General features: G+C 45.5%; 1 protein-coding gene and 1 non-coding gene across 2 annotated transcripts in view; one reads left to right on the top strand and one right to left on the bottom strand.

Annotated features, from left to right (window-relative positions):
* fbn2a (fibrillin 2a) overlaps positions 1-18,310 on the top strand; it is a 514,209-nt gene that overhangs the window by 233,262 nt on the left and 262,637 nt on the right. Inside the window, exons 9-11 of the mRNA XM_070881599.1 lie at positions 11,258-11,410; positions 15,157-15,360; positions 16,726-16,872. Of these exons, the coding sequence (XP_070737700.1) occupies positions 11,258-11,410; positions 15,157-15,360; positions 16,726-16,872 (504 nt within the window). The remainder of the gene's footprint in view (positions 1-11,257; positions 11,411-15,156; positions 15,361-16,725; positions 16,873-18,310) is intronic.
* LOC139278791 (U2 spliceosomal RNA) lies at positions 5,236-5,435 on the bottom strand. Its single transcript, XR_011596350.1, has one exon. It is a non-coding gene; the product is annotated as a U2 spliceosomal RNA (small nuclear RNA).

The following is an 18,310-nucleotide window of genomic DNA, read 5'->3' as shown; positions in this document are numbered from 1 at the left end:
GAGACTGATGCTTGCCCATCAAACTTGCTATTAAGCAGAATAGCATGTACTTACTGTATTATTTGGGGAGGTTTTTCTAGTACCGATCTAACATCCTGCAATGCTTGTTGCCTTCTCACTTCTCACCTCCAGCCTCCCTCAATTGTAACTTTTCTTGTCTTTCTCTATTTTAATGTTTCTATCTGCTCTTCTGAGCTTTTCTTATTTCCTACTGCCATCCCACATATAGGGCTCAAGTTTCGGCCTGAGTTGCTCCTATTTTTTTGGAGCAACTAGTTTAGAATGGAGTATCTTAGAAATTGCAATGCTCGGCATTTAGTTTGCTCCAATTCTAGTGAGTTAGAATAGTTTCGTTTTCAAACTGTTTTTTCAAAAGGGGGCGTGTCCAGTCACTTATGCCTGTTTTGCAAGTTTAGGCAGCGAAAACTTACTCCAAACTAACTTAGAATGGAGTAAGTGTAGGTTTTTGTATGCTCAGAAAAACCTTGCCTACACTTTATAAATTAGGTGCAGGGAGTAAGAGCTAGCGGGGGGGGGGGAGGGAAGTTAGGGGATTTTATAAATATTAAGCACTTCACTTGTACAAATAAAGAGCCATCATGAATAATAAATGATAAATAAATCAAATAAAAAATAAATTAAATTTTCCTACCTCTGAAGCAGGAGCAGCAGGCACCGAGTTATGAGATGTCGGCCGTTCAGCCAGGGGATAGGGGTGGCGTGAGGCGAGGGAGAGCGACTTCCACAGAGCCTGGCAGCAGCAGGCACCGAGCTGCGGAGAGAAGTTCGGCCGTTCGGCCAGGGGATAGGGTCAGCATCAGGCGAGGGAGAGCGACATCAGCAGAGCTCGGCAGCAGTTTGTGTGCCACTGCGCATGCGCGCACGCTCCAGCGCGCATGCACAAGACTGCCGGCACTAAAAATGATGCTGGGACCTAGCCCCGCCCTCCTGCCGGCAGTTCTTCAGTGCAACACCTTGGCCCTGCCCCCAGCAGCTCCTGCTGCGCTGACCTGGAAAGGGCCCGTAAAATATCGGAGAATACGGAGGTTGGTAATAGGTGCAATTTATGTTCTAGAAAATAGGCGTGCCTCCCAGAGGTACGTCGTTCTGCAGGAAAGCCAAAACTTGGGCCCAATGCCCCTTCCTGCAAGCTCATTGTGTCAAAATTAAAATTCATTGTAGTATTCTTTTCTTAAACTCACCTTTTTCTAGGGCCTCTATACTGTGGAATTTCTTACTTCCTCGTTCTTCCCTTCCTCCAACAATCTACAAGCTTTTCAAACGCAAGCTTGGACATTATATAACTATTACTTCTTGATGTAACTTGTCTTCTCTCCGAAATTTTCATGAGATCCTGTACTATGGGAGTTGACTTTCACCTGGATTTCTCCAAATAAATCCAGTTCTTTATTATTGAAAGTAACACATATATAGAAACAAGTAATTGTTAAACTTTGAGGGTCATGATGCAAAGAAATTGCAAAGGCATTCTCAAAAAAAGTAGAATTTCCCCTTTGACATTGAAGTGATTAAAGCAGAATCAGTATTCACCAGGTGTCCGGCACATATTGCACATAGGAATTGCAGCTGTATGGAATTATCTTCAGTTCAGTAACACATTAGAAAAGATGAAGTACAGGGCTTGAACTGAAAAACAGAGAAATAAAACAATTACTCCATAATGGACATAAAATCGTGGGATATGTGTGCACAAACTCCACGTGTGCACTCCTGGCAGGCAAAGCTCTGCATTGGCAGCTCAAATTCATGCTTTCTTATTGCAGCATTATAGGTCTTTTTTATTGGAAGTTAAGTATACATTTAACCTTTTTTGTGCCTTAATTAGTTTTTTTAAATTTACTTCAATTAAGAGTATACATGATTAAAAGTTGTTGACTTACTATAGAGTTTTTTCAGATGGTACTTGCAGGAGAATATATTGGCACATTGAGCTTGTCAGTATGGCTGTCGACATACTGAGCGGTTGAAACAGGTCTGTTTGCAGATATACACAACATTTTTAAAAGGCAGTACTTGTCAATTCTCAATTACCAGGTGGCCACCTCAAAGATTGAACAAGTGATCATGCTTGCCCGATCTTTGTAGTCCAAGTAATAGACTGATGGGCAAGTCTGTTCAGTCTATTGATTGTTCTGCTTTTATACTTCTAAAGGCAGGAGTCATCTTCCTTTCATAAAAGCCAGACCAAATCCAGCACTTTTTCACTGTGTGAGTATTTGGATGGATATTTGTGATCAAAGTATAGATCCCTATACAGTAAAAATCATGGCTAATTAGTTTTAATATTTAGAACATAGAAGCCTTGACTTGTATTTTAACAGCTTTGAGCCACTATGAACTTCAGCCCCTGTTGTTGTGATGTGACTGCTTATATTGCAAATTCTACGCTGAATTTGGTTTAACAGATCACTTTGAGAATACTGTTCAGCCACACTCTGTTCCCCTCTTAACCACCCTTTTAACAAGTTCCATTATGTCACTACATTAGAACATAAGAATTTGGAGCAGGAATAGGCCATTTGGCCCCTCGAGCCTGCTCTGCCATTTAATAAGATCATGGCTGATCTGATCTTGGACTCAGCTCCACTTCCCTGCCCGCTCCCCATAACCCTTCTCTCCCTTATCGCTCAAAAATCTGTCTATTGTCACCTTAAATATGTTCAATGACCCAGCCTCCACTGCACTCTGGGACAGAGAATGCCACAGATTTATGACTCTCTGAGAGAAGAAATTGCTCCTCATCTCAGTTCTAAATGGGTGATCCCTTATTATTAAACTATGCCCCCTCGTTCTGGACTTCCCCACGAGTGGAAACATCCTCTCTGCATCTATCTTGTCGAGCCACCTCAGTGTCTTATATGTTTCAATAGATCACCTCTCATTCTTCTAAACTCCAATGAGTATAGGTCCAATCTGCTCATCCTGTCTTCATAAGTCAACCCCCTCATCTCCGGAATCAACCTGGTGAACCTTCTCTGAACTGCCTCCAATGCAAGTATATCCCTCCTTAAATAAGGAAACAAAAACTGTACGCAGTACTCTCGGTGTGGCCTCACTAATAGCCTATGCAGTTGTAGTGGGACTTCCCTGCTTTTATACTTCATCCCCTTGCAATAAAGGCTAACATTCCATTTGCCTTTCTGATTACTTGCTGTACCTGCATACTAACTTCTCGTGTTTCATGCACAATGCACAATATTCATCCATTGAGCCCCCTTTACATTTCTTCCTACAGGATCTGTAAATGTTGTACTTCTGTTTCGTTTTTGATTAATTCATTCATTTAAGGTAACACTTGCTTTGTCTATGTTGGCTGATCCAAGGGGTTAATTAAATCTCAGCTGGTGTGGCTGTACTGTATAATAATTGGCTTAAACAAGCTTCCTACTCCACATGATTATCAATTGACTCCTGCTGGAAAGTGACTTAGGGCCCAAGTTTCCACAGGATAAAAAATGGGCGCCCCTCTGAGCTGGGTGCCCGTTTTTCGCGCCTAAAACGGCGCCAGAAAAAAAACGCGCTATTCTCAAGCGCTTTGCAGCTCCTTGTCTGCCTAGCGCGGCGCCCAGGGGAGCGGAGCCTACACTCGCGCCGATTTTGTAAGTGGGAGGGGGCAGGTACTATTTAAATTAGTTTTTTTCCTGCCGGCAACGCTGCACCTGCGCGTTGGAGCGTTCGCGCATGCTCAGTGTGAAAAAAATTTTGGCACTCGGCCATTTTTGTAGTTATTTGTAGCTGTTTAATTTTTGAACATTTTTTAATAAAAGCACATTGCCATCAGCACATCAGCACTGAGGCTACCCTTCTCACTGTCTCCTTCCCCTCCTCACCCTCCACGGCAACAAACCGCTGTCTCCTTCCCCTCCCTCCCCTCCACAACAACAACCCGCTGTCTCCTTCCCCTCCCTCCCCTCCGCGGCAACAAACCGCTGTCTCCTTCCCCTCCCTCCCCTCCACGGCAACAAACCGCTGTCTCCTTCCCCTCCCTCCCCTCCACGGCAACAAACCGCTGTCTCCTTCCCCTCCCTCCCCTCCACAACAACAAACCGCTTTCTCCCCCCCCCCCCCCTCCCCCCGCTCAGCGGCACGAGCGGCTTTCTCCCCCCCCCCCCCCCCCCCCGCTCAGCGGCACGAACGGCTTTCTCTCCCCCCCCCCCCCCCCCGCTCAGCGGCACGAGCGGCTTTCTCTCCCCCCCCCCCCCCCCCCCGCTCAGCGGCACGAACGGCTTTCTCCCCCCCCCCCCCCCCCCCCCCCCCCCCGCTCAGCGGCACGAACGGCTTCCCCCCCCCCCCCCCGCTCAGCGGCACGAACGGCTTTCTCCCCCCCCCCCCCCCCCCCCGCTCAGCGGCACGAGCGGCTTTCTCCCCCCCCCCCCCCGCTCAACAGCACGAACGGCTTTCTCCCCCCCCCCCCCCCTCCCGCTCAGCGGCAACGAACGGCTGCAGAATTCTCCCTGGCTGAAGCACTTTCACACAGGTAGATAGATGGTTTATTTAATCTTTTTGCTTATAAATGTTTATTCAGGTTTGATTTATTTGTATAATATTTGTAAAAGTATAAATAAGGATTTATTGTAGAATTTAATGAGTTCCCTTTCCCCCCCCTCCCCCCCCACCTCGTTCTGGACGCCTAATTTGTAACCTGCGCCTGATTTTTTAATGTGTAGAACAGGTTTTTTCAGTTCTACAAAAATCTTCACTTGCTCCATTCTACTTTAGTTTGGAGTACGTTTTCACTGTGGAAACTTCCAAATCAGGTGTCCGTGCCCGGACACACCCCCTTTTGAAGAAAAAATTCTGTTCCAAAGTAGAACTGTTCTACCTGACTAGAACTGCAGAAAAAAAAATGTGGAGAATTGCGATTTCTAAAATAGTCCGTTCTCCACCAGTTGCTCCTAAAAATCAGGCGCAAATCATGTGGAAACTTGGGCCTTATGTGTGGACACTGAACAAGAGTGAGACTGGTATTAGCTGTAGTATTGCTCACAATTGAGTAGGCACTCAGGCTATGAAATTCTTCGAGCATCACTCCAATGCCAGAAGTGTAGTGGGGTAGGACATCCGATTGCCACTCTGGCTCAGCATTGACCCTGTCCCAAATCCCAGGGACAAACTTATTATTTTTTTTTATGTCCAATTTCTTTCCAGATCAACTCTAATGCCAAAGATCACTTTGCGCCAATATATTTGATCTTAGGCCAAAAGGCCGAGAGGCGAAGTTGCACCGTTCCTGGAAACATTGCAATACCAGGTCGGTGCATGGAGTGGGCGGGGCAAGCCCCTGTTCCAGCTCCCTGTCCAAAAAACAATTTAATATCAGGTCCCCATAGGGGATATTAAACTGATAAGAACAGATACTACACTTGATCTTAGCCAAAAGTTTAGTTAGGCCCACTGGGTCACCAGGAAGGGTTTCGGCCGGGCCACCAACCCTGTACCGAAGAGGAGGCACCGGGTTGCCTGTTGGCGGCCTGGCCGAACCGAGGTCACCATTGTTGGGCTGACCTCGGAGTCAGCCGACAATTACAATAAAATGGAGGCACTGGCAGCACGCCCTCACCGTTCAGAGCGGACGTGCTGCCCAGGCACACACAGCTTCCCGCAGGGCAAAGCTGTCAGTGGCACCGACCGACAGCTGCTCCACTCCCGTGGGGCAATTTCCCACGGGTGTCGGAAAGAGGGTCGCCACTGGGCAGTGTGGGGTCAGCGCGTGACTGACAGGCGGCAGCACAGGCGGCACGGAAACCCGTTCCCGTCGCTTCCGGCCCGTGGGCAATATCCTTAGGCCTTACCGACTGGGGGCAGATGGATGGGCCGACCTGTCCTAAGAGGCGGATGGGCCGACCTCTCTAAGAGGCAGTAATGGAGCTTAAGGAGGAGGGCAATTTCAGCCCCATGGTGTTTGCTGAAGGTAAAGACAAATAGAGTTGCTTTGCAGTATCCCAAGTGCAGAAGATATCAATCAAGGTGGTCTACCTAAGATGGCATTTTCACACCAAACTGAAAAAAACGTGTCAGTGTCTTTTCCATAGAGTACATTATGAAACTGTATAGTTCCTTCAGGGAAATGTCATGTTAACAACGATCATTGCAGCCTGAAAAACTGAATGCTCACTGACCCCACATGCTGTCAGTAATTAAAATAAAAATGGTTTTGCTACCGACAGAGAGTTTTGCCTTTAGTCAGTTGGCCCCTTTTTCCCCTGGCAGGCTTATGTAAAATTCTTGTTGAAGGTTTGACTGAAGTGAGAATGTGGAAGAGCTCTCAGAGTTTTCAAGACAATGCATGAAAGGCTCGTGGAGAGAGGCAGGAATTGATTTGCCTTCAAATTGTATCAGGAATGAAATATGCAAAAATGAATTCCAGAGAAAAGGAAATTGCTTAAAAATGTGTCCTCTGTTATTTCAGTCCTGTGATTGACATTAAAATACTCACTTTGGGCCCAAGTTTCCACAAGAAAAAAAACGGGCGCCCCTCCGAGCTGGGTGCCCGTTTTTCGCGCCTAAAACGGCGCCTAAAAAAAAAATCGCGATTCTCGAGCGTTCTGCAGCTCCTTGTCTGCCTGGCGCGGCGTGCAGGGGGGCGGAGCCTACACTCACGCCAATTTTGTAAGTGGGAGGGGGCGGGTACTATTTAAATTAGTTGTTTTCCCTGCCGGCAACGCTGCGCGTGCGCGTTGGTGCGTGCGTTGGAGCATTCGCGCACGCGCAGTGTGAAAAAAACATTGCCTGCCCCTCCCTCTCTCTCCCTCCCTCCCCCCACCTCTCCCTCCCCCTCCCCCTCCACTTTGGTGGTAAAAACAGAGAGACAGACTATTATCTGAATGGTGACAGATTAGGAAAAGGGGAGGTGCAAAGAGACCTGGGTGTCATGGTACATCAGTCATTGAAGGTTGGCATGCAGGTGCAGCAGGCGGTTAAGAAAGCAAATGGCATGTTGGCCTTCATAGCAAGGGGATTTGAGTACAGGGGCAGGGAGGTGTTGCTACAGTTGTACAGGGCATTGGTGAGGCCACACCTGGAGTATTGTGTACAGTTTTGGTCTCCTAACCTGAGGAAGGACATTCTTGCTATTGAGGGAGTGCAGCGAAGGTTCACCAGACTGATTCCCGGGATGGCGGGACTGACCTATCAAGAAAGACTGGATCAACTGGGCTTGTATTCACTGGAGTTCAGAAGAATGAGAGGGGACCTCATAGAAACATATAAAATTCTGACGGGGTTAGACAGGTTAGATGCAGGAAGAATGTTCCCAATGTTGGGGAAGTCCAGAACCAGGGGTCACAGTCTAAGGATAAGGGGTAAGCCATTTAGGACCGAGATGCGGAGGAACTTCTTCACCCAGAGAGTGGTGAACCTGTGGAATTCTCTACCACAGAAAGTTGTTGAGGCCAATTCACTAAATATATTCAAAAAGGAGTTAGATGAGGTCCTTACTGCTAGGGGGATCAAGGGGTATGGCGAGAAAGCAGGAATGGGGTACTGAAGTTGAATGTTCAGCCATGAACTCATTGAATGGCGGTGCAGGCTAGAAGGGCCGAATGGCCTACTCCTGCACCTATTTTCTATGTTTCTATGTTTCCCCCGTTCGCGGGAACATCGCTGAGCTGACTAAGGCTTCCACCTCAAGTGGAAAGCTGTTTGCTGCCTCGTCACTGCCTGCCCCTCCCTCCCCCCCGTTCGCGGGAACATCGCTGAGCTGCCTGAAGCACTTTCACTCAGGTAGGAAGATGGTTTATTTAATCTTTTCTTTACTTATAAATGTTTATTCAGGTTGGATTTATTTGTATAATATTTGTATAAGTATAAATAAGGATTTATTGTCGAATTTAATGAGTTCCCTCCCCCCCACCTCGTTCTGGACGCCTAATTTGTAACCTGCGGCTGATTTTTTAATGTGTAGAACAGGTTTTTTCAGTTCTACAAAAATCTTCACTGGCTCCATTCTACTTTAGTTTGGAGTACATTTTCACTGTGGAAACTTTCAAATCAGGCGTCAGTGGCCGGACACGCCCCCTTTTGAAGAAAAAATTCTGTTTTAAAGTAGAACTGTTCTACCTGACTAGAACTGCAGAAAAAAAAATGTGGAGAATTGCGATTTCTAAAATAGTCCGTTCTCCACCAGTTGCTCCTAAAAATCAGGCGCGAATCATGTGGAAACTTGGGCCCATTAAGTGTATGTTGCTAATGCATCCGACTGGGAAGAAAATGGGGCTATATCATTCATAGCTATACCTACGAACATACCTCTTGGGGATTATTTATGAAGCAAATCATCATTTGAAAACATTAGATGGAATACATCTCTTATTTTCAAAGATTTTGCCTGATACCTGTCACTGAACCTCAGCATTTTGCATTGAATAATATTTGCTTCTATCGAGCTTGTAGGGACAATTTAAAGGGTCCCACTTGGCATAAACAGGGTGATAGGGGCTTAAAAATGGTGTTGGATCACTTACATCTCCATTTATACTGGTGCTCCAGATATTGCCAACTTCGCTAGAGTCCTGAGACGAGCAGCCAGAACACCCATCTGTTTCAATATGCTCTGACGACCATTTGAAATTTTGAGGTACAAATGGGAAGAGTGTGTGCTGTGCATGCTTCATCTATTGTCACCAATTTCCCACATTACAATAGTGACTATACTCCAAAAGTACTTAATTGTCTGTAAAGCACTTTGAGACGTCCAGTGGTCATGCAAGGCGTTATATAAATGCAAGTCTTTCTTTAATAGGCATTGAGTGGCCGAACCTGTCGTCCTTAAAGGGGCTACTATCAGCCACTCAGAAAACAATCAAAGTTTCCTTTTAACTTTTATTATTGTGAAGTCAGGAGAAGCATTGCCAGCCCTTGTGAGGCCCTCCCCCAAAATCACTTTCCCTCCCCCCTCCAGGCCTGACTGCAAACTGGCACATCATAAGAGCCCACCAATTCCACGGCTCCCACAATTGTCGAGCTGTAGTGAGGCGCTCATTTGGCACCTGCAACTCTCCAGTTGTGTGTCAATGAGTTCCGAGCCTCAAAACGGCACGGGCCCCACAGTGGGAACAAGACACCGGCCAATTTTCTGCTCCATTTTCTTTATGGCTTTATATCTTTTTTGTTCTCTTCTTCTAAGGTCATGTCCACCAGATTAGTTTCCCGAGTAAATACTGAGGCAAAGTAATGATTTAATATATCTGCCATTGTACTGACATTACCTGTGAGTTTATCGTCTGCATCCCTTAGTGGCTCTATCCCTATCCTGATTTTTCTTTTGCTATTTCTGTGTCTGTAGAATACATTACTATTTCTTTTTATATTCCTTGATAATATAATTTTGTAGTTTCTCTTTGCCTTCCTAATTATTTTTTGACTTCTTTCCTAACATTTTCGTACTCTCTGCTATTTATTACCGCACTCGGGGTTCGAAATTGCCTTCCCTCCAGGGGGGCGCTAACATGGCATGAAACAGTTTTCACATGCAGGGGTTAGTGAGGGCCGGGGCGCTACCGACTCCCGGGAAACAGTGTGGGAGTTAGCGCAGGCACTGCCACAGTAGCGCCCCGGGGCACCGTGCAACCGGCAATGATGTCATCGCCGTGCGAGGCAACTCCTCAGCACCGCGCGCCGACCACTTTTTGCCCCATGGTGGACATTGTCCACTACCCCTTGATGCTGCTGCAACCGGGGTCAGCGCCAGCCTTGCGGGTCATGAACCAGACCAAACTCTGCTCGCGGGGCGGAAGTTAAAGGGGAGGTCGGGAGCGCCCCGCCCTGCGCAGCCATCTTACCTGTTTGGCCTCTTCGTTACTTCTTTGATGTGGTCCGGACCGCCATCGTAAGCCCGGCATTCTGTTTTGGGTGCCGGGCTGCGGCCTTGGTACCACGCCGCCCTGGTGGCCCAGTGGAGGCCAGAGTGCGCAGTGGCCCTCTCCTTTAACCGAAGGGGAGGGGCGTTGAACCACGTCAGCGCTACGCGAGCAGCCCCAGTATTGCCCTAGAACCCGACCCATCAGGAAGTGGAGCGTGCGAGATTGTGCTCCACTTCTTGAGAGGGACAGTAACCGCAATTTCGCAGCTGGGCACAGGAAGTCCCGCTCCGAGCCGGTTACGTTGGGGAATTTCTCCCCCTCAGTTTCTCCCCTCTATCAGCTTGATAAAATATGGTTGAGACTGGATTCAACTAGCTACCAGAGCTGGGATTTGTTCTTAAAAGTAGAGAAAGCTTCCCAGTTGTTTCACTTATTCTGCTAACGCTTAGGAAGGAATCAACAGTTCTTCTTGGCTGAGGAAAAAGAGAGTGCATCAAATATCTCTGCAAGGGTTGGTTTTGGCATCATTCTAGCCATGACCACATATGAAACTGGGCATTTTTATTATGTTTGAGAGCAACCAAATGTAAAGTTTGGACTGGATGATTTTTGGCTCAGCTCACATTTGTCTAAATAATAAATTCTGTGATTCATTCGAAATTACTTTATTTTGACATGATTAAATTGGGCATGAGACAATGTGAAATTGCCCTGGTGTGGCATGTTATGTTTCCTTTTGATTAACAAGCCTGCAGACCACAACTGATAAGACAGCAGGCTGTTACAAATTAAAAATTAAGACACACATGTTATTAGAAATGTTGTTCTCTTCAGCAAAGGATGGCAAATAGTGGTTCACCATATATTTTTGATGTGTGCTTTGCTACTGGAGGTACAGTTGTATAAAGCAGTGGCAGCTTTTTTGCTTCCTGTTTCTGTTCTGTTGCCGTACAAGGATAAAAGCCTATTCAAGTCCTGCTCTGTGCTCAGTTAGTTAATCTGGGCCCGGGCACTGTGGCCTTGATGTTCCTGGACTGGAGGCAGACGAAGAATTAAACAAGGTTCCTGCTCCTGATTGCTATCCAATGATTCCTTGTGGAAAGTGTGTGTGAAGGACGGTTGAGAACAGGATCAGGCTTGGCTCTGTGATCTACATACTTGAAAAGTCTGGCAACACTCATTGTGTAGGCGCACGCATAGCCTATTTGGATGAGGTAGTGGAGAGTTCCAATCCTGTCAAACTGTACATCAATAGGAGTCAGTGTATTCAGACAGGAGGAGAAAGTGGGAAGAAAATTTTAAAAATAATGTTAGAATCTTTGATGTTTTAAATTGCTCTTTTTACTTTTTATATACACAGTGACAATAATGCCTCATTAAAGTACTGTAGGAATCATAAGTGAAACCAACCATCAATCTTTTTGTTTCTTTCCCAGATCAGAGAGCTGGTAGCTGCTTTTTCAGCCTGGCAAATGGTCGCTGTGCTCAGGAGTTGACTGGACATTACACGAAGATGCAGTGCTGCTGTGAATCTGGACGTTGCTGGGCCCTTGGCTCTGTTCCAGAGATGTGCCCAATCAGAGGTTCTGGTAAGAAAGAATATAGTAATCCCAAAAGCATTAAGTACTGTCTAAATGGTGACAAGGTTGAATGATGTATATTCATTAAGGTCTGTACCCCCATACAAATTAGGACTCAGCAAGCTACTCTTGTACCAGCCCATCCTTTTCAACGACCAACACACCTATTTCTTCCTTAGTCGTGCACAGTGACTCAGCTTACATTTGCTCATCAACATCACCAGCTACTTCTTCTACAGTGTGTGTATCTATGCTGTTGGGGTAATTTGAAATTGGCCTCAGAGCTGCCCAATCATGTAAAACCACACTGCAGGCAGAGAGTTTAAACATCCCAGTCTGTAGCCTGGAATATTGGGTTTGGCAGGACCAGAATAGCTTTCAAGCCTGTTGCAACCTGCTGTTTGCAATGGCGCCAGTCCATGACACTTTGACATCACTGAGGTACTGTAATAGGTGGGAAACCCCATTCAAGAGTCTCGATGAAATTGACGATCTCTAAAAAATCTGAGATTAATTGAAGGTGAGACTGTCATTTGCCGCTATAAGGGGAGGTACTTTGAACCAATAATACTTCCCGAGACATTTTTTTCCTTTACCGACTATTTGTTCCCCTCACCCCGCCATCCATTATGTCATCATCATAGGCAGTCCCTCGAACGAGGATGACTTGCTTCCCCATGAGTTGACAGGTGTTTCGATGAAGGCCCCGATGTTCCCATCCTGAACTCCAATTGAAGGGGTGGAAAATGCCTGTACGTGAATTTTTTTAACGTGTGGTGACCGTTGCACACCAGCCACCACACGGGCTTGACAGAGCTAGGCCTTTATCCAGTGGCAAGGGTTAACCAGGACAACTGAAGACTTGCTCTGCTGCACGGACCTAGTGCGCGCACACATCGCAGTGTGGGCAGGTCCGTGCTGCCCCTGGGCCCTCGACTCTTCTGGGCTCCGCACCCTCATCTGCTGCACCTCCGCCATATATGTACTGTGCTGGTGGACGCAGTGCACAGTGGCACATCTGCTTGATCATTATGTAAGCCAGTCTCATCTGAACATCTGTACTCTGTCATTCATCTTGAAAGATGAGCTCTTGTTTAGGCAGTGGGCTGCCTGTGGGATCTTACAGATTTTAAGTGGTTACTGAAACTATTTAAAGGGTAGCAGCAGGGAAATGCAGCATTGTCACACCATGTTCACAAGTTACATTATGTAATTGGTGATTAAAAGAATTACAGCTGATATACTGCACAGTAGGAGTGCAAAAAGTGATTCACTCACATTAAAGAGTGATATGTTACAAGGTTTGAGCACAGTGAACTCAACCATTCTGTGTTGTAATTGTGATGAGTGTTCAGAACCTCCAAATACTTTCAGCCAGTTGCTTATGTTTTGCACACAAAGGCAAAATTGTATTTGGTGAAAAATGTGAAAGATGGTGAGATTTTATTTAAAAGATGTCTGAGTTGATGAAAAAGCTGCAACATAAGCTTTATTCAAGATTTTTCCTTGGGACCTGCAAATAAAATTGATTGGTTTAATAAAAATAGAAAATATTTTTAAATTCAGTTCAATAAATTGCAAATGAATCAAAAGGAAGAGTGTTTAAAGATTATCAGTGGAAAGTTTCTGAAAGCTCACAGGGAAATTTGCAAATATCTTAAGATACTGATGCATGCAGTGAGGTAACAGAGGAGACCATGGTTCGCACCCTCCCCACACAACAGTCTCTAGTGCTTCTGGCATGAGATAGCTGATATGGTGATTGTTCTGTGCCATACCTGGTGCACCTGCTGCCAATGTGAAACAAGATGGCAGATCTGAGCGAAGGTGCTGTCAAGCAGCATGGCAGCTACATCAGAAGACAGTTATTTGCCTCCCAACTGGGAGAGCCTTCCAAGTCAACCTTTCCAGCACCAACTGAGATATTTTCCCCACCTTTTAATTCCCCTTATCTCCCTCCTGCATCCCATCCAATCTTATCCGCTGGCATCTCTTTCCTACCCCTCTTCCTTTTTTCCACTTCTATTTTTCTTCCCCTTGTCCTGTCTCCTCTTCCCCCCCTTGTCTTCTCCGCATCCCTGTCCTCATCATCCTGCTATTCCCTCCTCTTTATATCCCCTCCCCTCCTCCCACTCTTCCCTCTTCCCCACTCCCATCCCGCCCTCTCGCCCCCTTCTCCCTCTCGCCCTCTCCTCCTATTTCCCTCTCCCCTCTCCTTCCTCTCTCCCTTCCCCATGGAGGATTGACCCATAAACTTGCCCCTCGTCCGCTCGATTTGAATTTTGGGTAGACCTTGATTTAAGGGCCAGAGCTCCCACCGGAAATAGGCAGGGAGTTCATGCATATCGGGTCCAAATGATGTAGTTAAAACCCCAAACCCATTAAGGGAAGTAAGGGTACGCTGGAAGCAGGTCATTTATACTGCAGTCACCTGTGTATTTCTTGCCTTAACGGCTTCCAATATTTCTTCCTTGCTTCTGTGCATGCTGCAAAATGTTTCCCTGCTACTGTAAAATGTTGCTGTCTTTCACGCCCAACGATTCTACCTCCTTTTTAAAGTGCTGCTGTAGGTCCATCAAGATCAGCCAGCCTGTTACATTTTCTCTTCTCCCAATCAGCGAACTGTCTATAAGGAATGCGATTAACACTGGCCAGTTCAATGTTAATAAGGCCCGACTACTGAAATTGATCGGGCCTCCTGCCGACTGCATCGGGCAAACCGTGTAGACGCCCTGCCCACCACCCAACTGATATAGGCTGGGAAAAAAATCACCCCCTTCATGTTTCGAAGTCATCTATTCCTACAAAATTATTAAGAAAAATTTATGGTTCTATGTTTTTAGCAGAAAATGTAGCCTGTGAATGTATTTTCCTTGTTCCCAAAATAAGCATAAGTCTACATACTCACATTGCTGATTTAACATCTTGTTTCACATTTCCCAGCTAGCTGTACATTTATTCGTATCACTATTTTTGTAAAGAAAGAAATTGCATTTATATAGTGCCTTTTCATGTCCAAATGCTTTACAGCAACTGAAGTACTTTTGAAGTGTAGTCACTGTTGTAATGTGGGAAACACATCAGCCAATTTGTGCAGAGCATGCTCCCACAACCAGCATGCGTGGGCAGGTACATCAGGAGTGGCGAGATCGGGGCGAAGGAGCGGCGAGAGACTATAGAGGGACATGATCGGGGCCCAGGAGAGGCGCGAGTTCGGGGCCCAGAAGAGACGAGGGCCCAGGGGCAGCACGGGTCAACCCACACTGCGATATGTGTGCGCACTAGGTCCGTGCAGCAGAGCAGGTCTCCAGTCGTCTTGGTTAATCCTTGCTACTGGGCCAAGACCTAGGTCTGTCAAGCCCGAGTGGTGGCTGGTGTGCAACGGTCACCACACGTTAAAAAAATCCAAGCACAGGCATCTTCCACCCTTCAAGATTTAGTTCGGACCTGGAATTTTAGGTCTATCATTGAAACACCTGTGAACCTTTTCGAGGGACTGCCTATGATGATGAATGACTAGATAATCTGTTTTAGTGGTTTTGGTTGAGGGATAAAAATTGACCAGGACATCGGGGGAGAACTCTCCTCTTCTTCAAAATAGTGCCATGGGATTTTTACGTACACTAGAGAGGTCAGACAAGGCTTGGTTTAACGCCTCATGTGAAAGATGGATTATATGCATATTATATATGAATATAGATATTACAATATGAATAATAAATGTAACTTTGGGTATATATTTTTTTTTAACTCAGATGAATACCGTAGGCTTTGCATTGAGGGAGTTCCTGTTGTACAAGGTGTTCCACACCCTGGTCCAAATTCTAGACAACGAGTTGACAATAGATTCGACATTGGTGGAAGAAGATTTGGATCCATCGTTCCTGAAACTAGACCTGTTGATGGAGGTGGAGGTGGGGGCGTCATCTTTAATGGACGACATAGATTTACAGAGATTGGTAAGTTTGAATTCTATGTCTTTCCATTTTTAATAACTCATATTAAAGAATTTAAAAAAACTAACAATAAAGATAGGGAGACAAAATAAAAATTATTCTGTAGCTTTGTGGTTTACTGAGAAAGATTGGGCTGATATAATACCATCATCTAGTATTACTGCAGTTCATGGCATTAGAATCCAGACTGTACAGTGTTGTCACTAGACTTATTCAATGCATTGATACCAATATGCTATAGAAAAATTAACAGCATTTAATGTGCAGCATGCGCATTGTGAGATGCTCTAAATTAATTATCTCAAATTGTTCCCACGACTGTTGCCATTTCAGTCTAATGTTATGTAGTTGAAAATGCACTCTTTAGACATAACCTAAAAATGGAAGAACAAAGTCGATATTTGGACAGCTGGATGTTTTTTACAGAACAAAGTTCAAAGGACATAGTACGAAAAGGTTGCATGTCCACCACATTCTTTACCAAAATCTTAGTGAAACACTTGGAATGTTTGCGAGTGAAACAGAATGCTGGGAAAAGATGGTGTGACAGGAAATGAGAAAATATATTGTTTACTCATTATATGAATATGACGCTGCACGGCAAGCGAGCCAAAGGTGGGCAGAGGAAACGTTACAAGGACACCCTCAAAGCCTCCCTGAAAAAGTGCAACATCCCCACTGACACCGGAGTCCCTGGCCAAAGACCACCCTAAATGGAGGAAGTGCATCAGAGAGGGCGCTGAGCACCTTGAGTCTCATCGTCGAGAGCATGCAGAAATCAAATGCAGGCAGCGAAAAGAGCATGCGGCAAACCTGTCCCACCCACCCTTTCCTTCAACGACTATCTGTCCCACCAGTGACAGGGACTGTGGTTCTTGTATTGGACTGTTCAGCCACCGAAGAACTCATTTTAAGAGTGGAAGCAAGTCTTCCTCGATTCCGAGGGACTGCTTATGATGATGATGAATATAAAGCTTTGTCTTGTTATTTATGGGTTTTAAATATAAGCATCCAATAACAGTTTGATAACTAGTAGACTGCAGCAATACTATTCCAATAGCAAGTTATTGGGTACTTCCATCAGAAAATATGGAATGAAGAAAAGAGACTTCAGTTCATCAACCCCATTCTTTTCATTAGACCATGCACAATTGCCATTGTCATAGACTCTCTCCAATGTATTTAATCTTTGAGATAGATAAAACTTCTAAGAAGCTAGAAGCTAGAATGAAATGTGAAATTTCTCCATATGTCCCCTCCCCAAAGCAATCACTGGAAAACTGCTGCACAAAATCCATGCAGCATTGAAATCTATATTAAATCAGAGAAATTGCTTTATTATTGTATTAAAATGTGGATTTGTTCCAGGCACTGTTTCTGTCAATCAAACAAATGTAGATGTCTGCAAGCACTTCACCAATCTCTGCCTGAATGGACGCTGCATCCCCACACCCTCTAGCTACCGCTGTGAATGTAATATGGGTTTCAAGCAAGATGTGCGCGGAGAATGTGTTGGTAAGAATAAACCATGTATTTAACCCATTAATAAAATAACCTTTTTTAGTGATAGTCACCTTTGCCTGCTCAGTGGGAACACGTCATCAGTATAAGTTGGTAACAACAGGAGAACCATTTAAGGTGATCTGTGGAAGCCCATTGTCTCCTTATTACTGATAGAAAATACTACAAGCTTTATTGTATTTCAGATCCTTCCATGCAGTGTGACATTCCAATTACTATGTAATGAGGTTTGTTAAGTATTATTGCTACCAATTTCATGTACTAAGTAGCACAAGAGTAGAAGTCACAGAGGAATTACCTCCCTCACCTTTTTGCACAGAGAATCTATATGAGACACTGCTCTTTTTCAGTAGTTCCCAAAGCGCTGTTAATCCATAGTGTTTGAGCAGCCATTCGGAGCTTACCAAAGTGCGGAAGCATTCATAGATCAGGTGATATAGCTCTATAAACATTATAGGACTCTATTAAAACGATGGAACTTGGACAAGGCACTGAAAAAGGGATTGTGACATAAAACTAGAGAACTCCTTGCTAATCTCTACATATAAGAGGTTAGTAATTAGTTCTATTTGTGCCCGTTTCCTAGCCGGCAAAATGGGCAAAATTAACTAATTTCAGGGCACAGCATCCCGCATCTGATCTACACGTGTGTTACCGGCCCCACCATAGTGGTATAGGCAACTCTGCAGGTAACCTGGACGGCTGACTAAAGCAGGCGATAGGCCCGATACATATATAAATGAGGGGCCGAATGCCTGTTTTAGGTCCACATGCAGAAATTGGTTTTGATTGAGCGGACCAGGAGGTGGGCCTGCTATGTTTGGGCTCTTAAATTGTCACAGTGGCATCCATCCTGCACCAGTCTTCAAGTCATGTATTCATCTGAGCTATCCTGCAATTCCTACTCTGACTAGCACGTGGCACAGGTAGCAATCCTGAGATTACTACCTTTGAAGTCCGACTTTTTAATTTAACTCTTAGCTCCCTAAATTCAGCTTATAGGACCTCATCCCGATTTTACCTATATCGTTCGTACCTTTATGTACCATGATAGCTGGCTGTTCACCATCCCGCTCCAGAATGCGCTGCAGCTGCTCCGAGACATCCTTGACCTTGGTACTAAGGAGGCCACATACCACCTTGGAGTCTCGTTTGCGGCCGCAGAAACATCTATCTATTCCCCTTACAATAGAATTCCCTATCACTATAGCTCTCCCACTCTTTTTCCTGCCCTCCTGTGCAGCAGAGCCACCCCTGGTGCCATGGACTTGGCTGCTGCTGCCTTCCCCTGAAGAGCCATCTTCCCCAACAGTACCCAAAGTGGTGTATCTGTTTTGGAGGGAGATGACCGCAGGGGACCCCTGCACTACCTTCCTTCCACTGCTCTGCCTGATGGTCACCCATTCCCTATCTGGCTTTTAAGCTTTACCTG

The sequence above is a fragment of the Pristiophorus japonicus genome, chromosome 1 (genome assembly GCF_044704955.1).
Source record: "Pristiophorus japonicus isolate sPriJap1 chromosome 1, sPriJap1.hap1, whole genome shotgun sequence".
In the NCBI taxonomy this organism is placed as follows: Eukaryota; Metazoa; Chordata; class Chondrichthyes; family Pristiophoridae; genus Pristiophorus; species Pristiophorus japonicus.
Note: the sequence above shows the minus strand (reverse complement) of the source record. Positions and strands in the feature narration are given on the sequence as shown.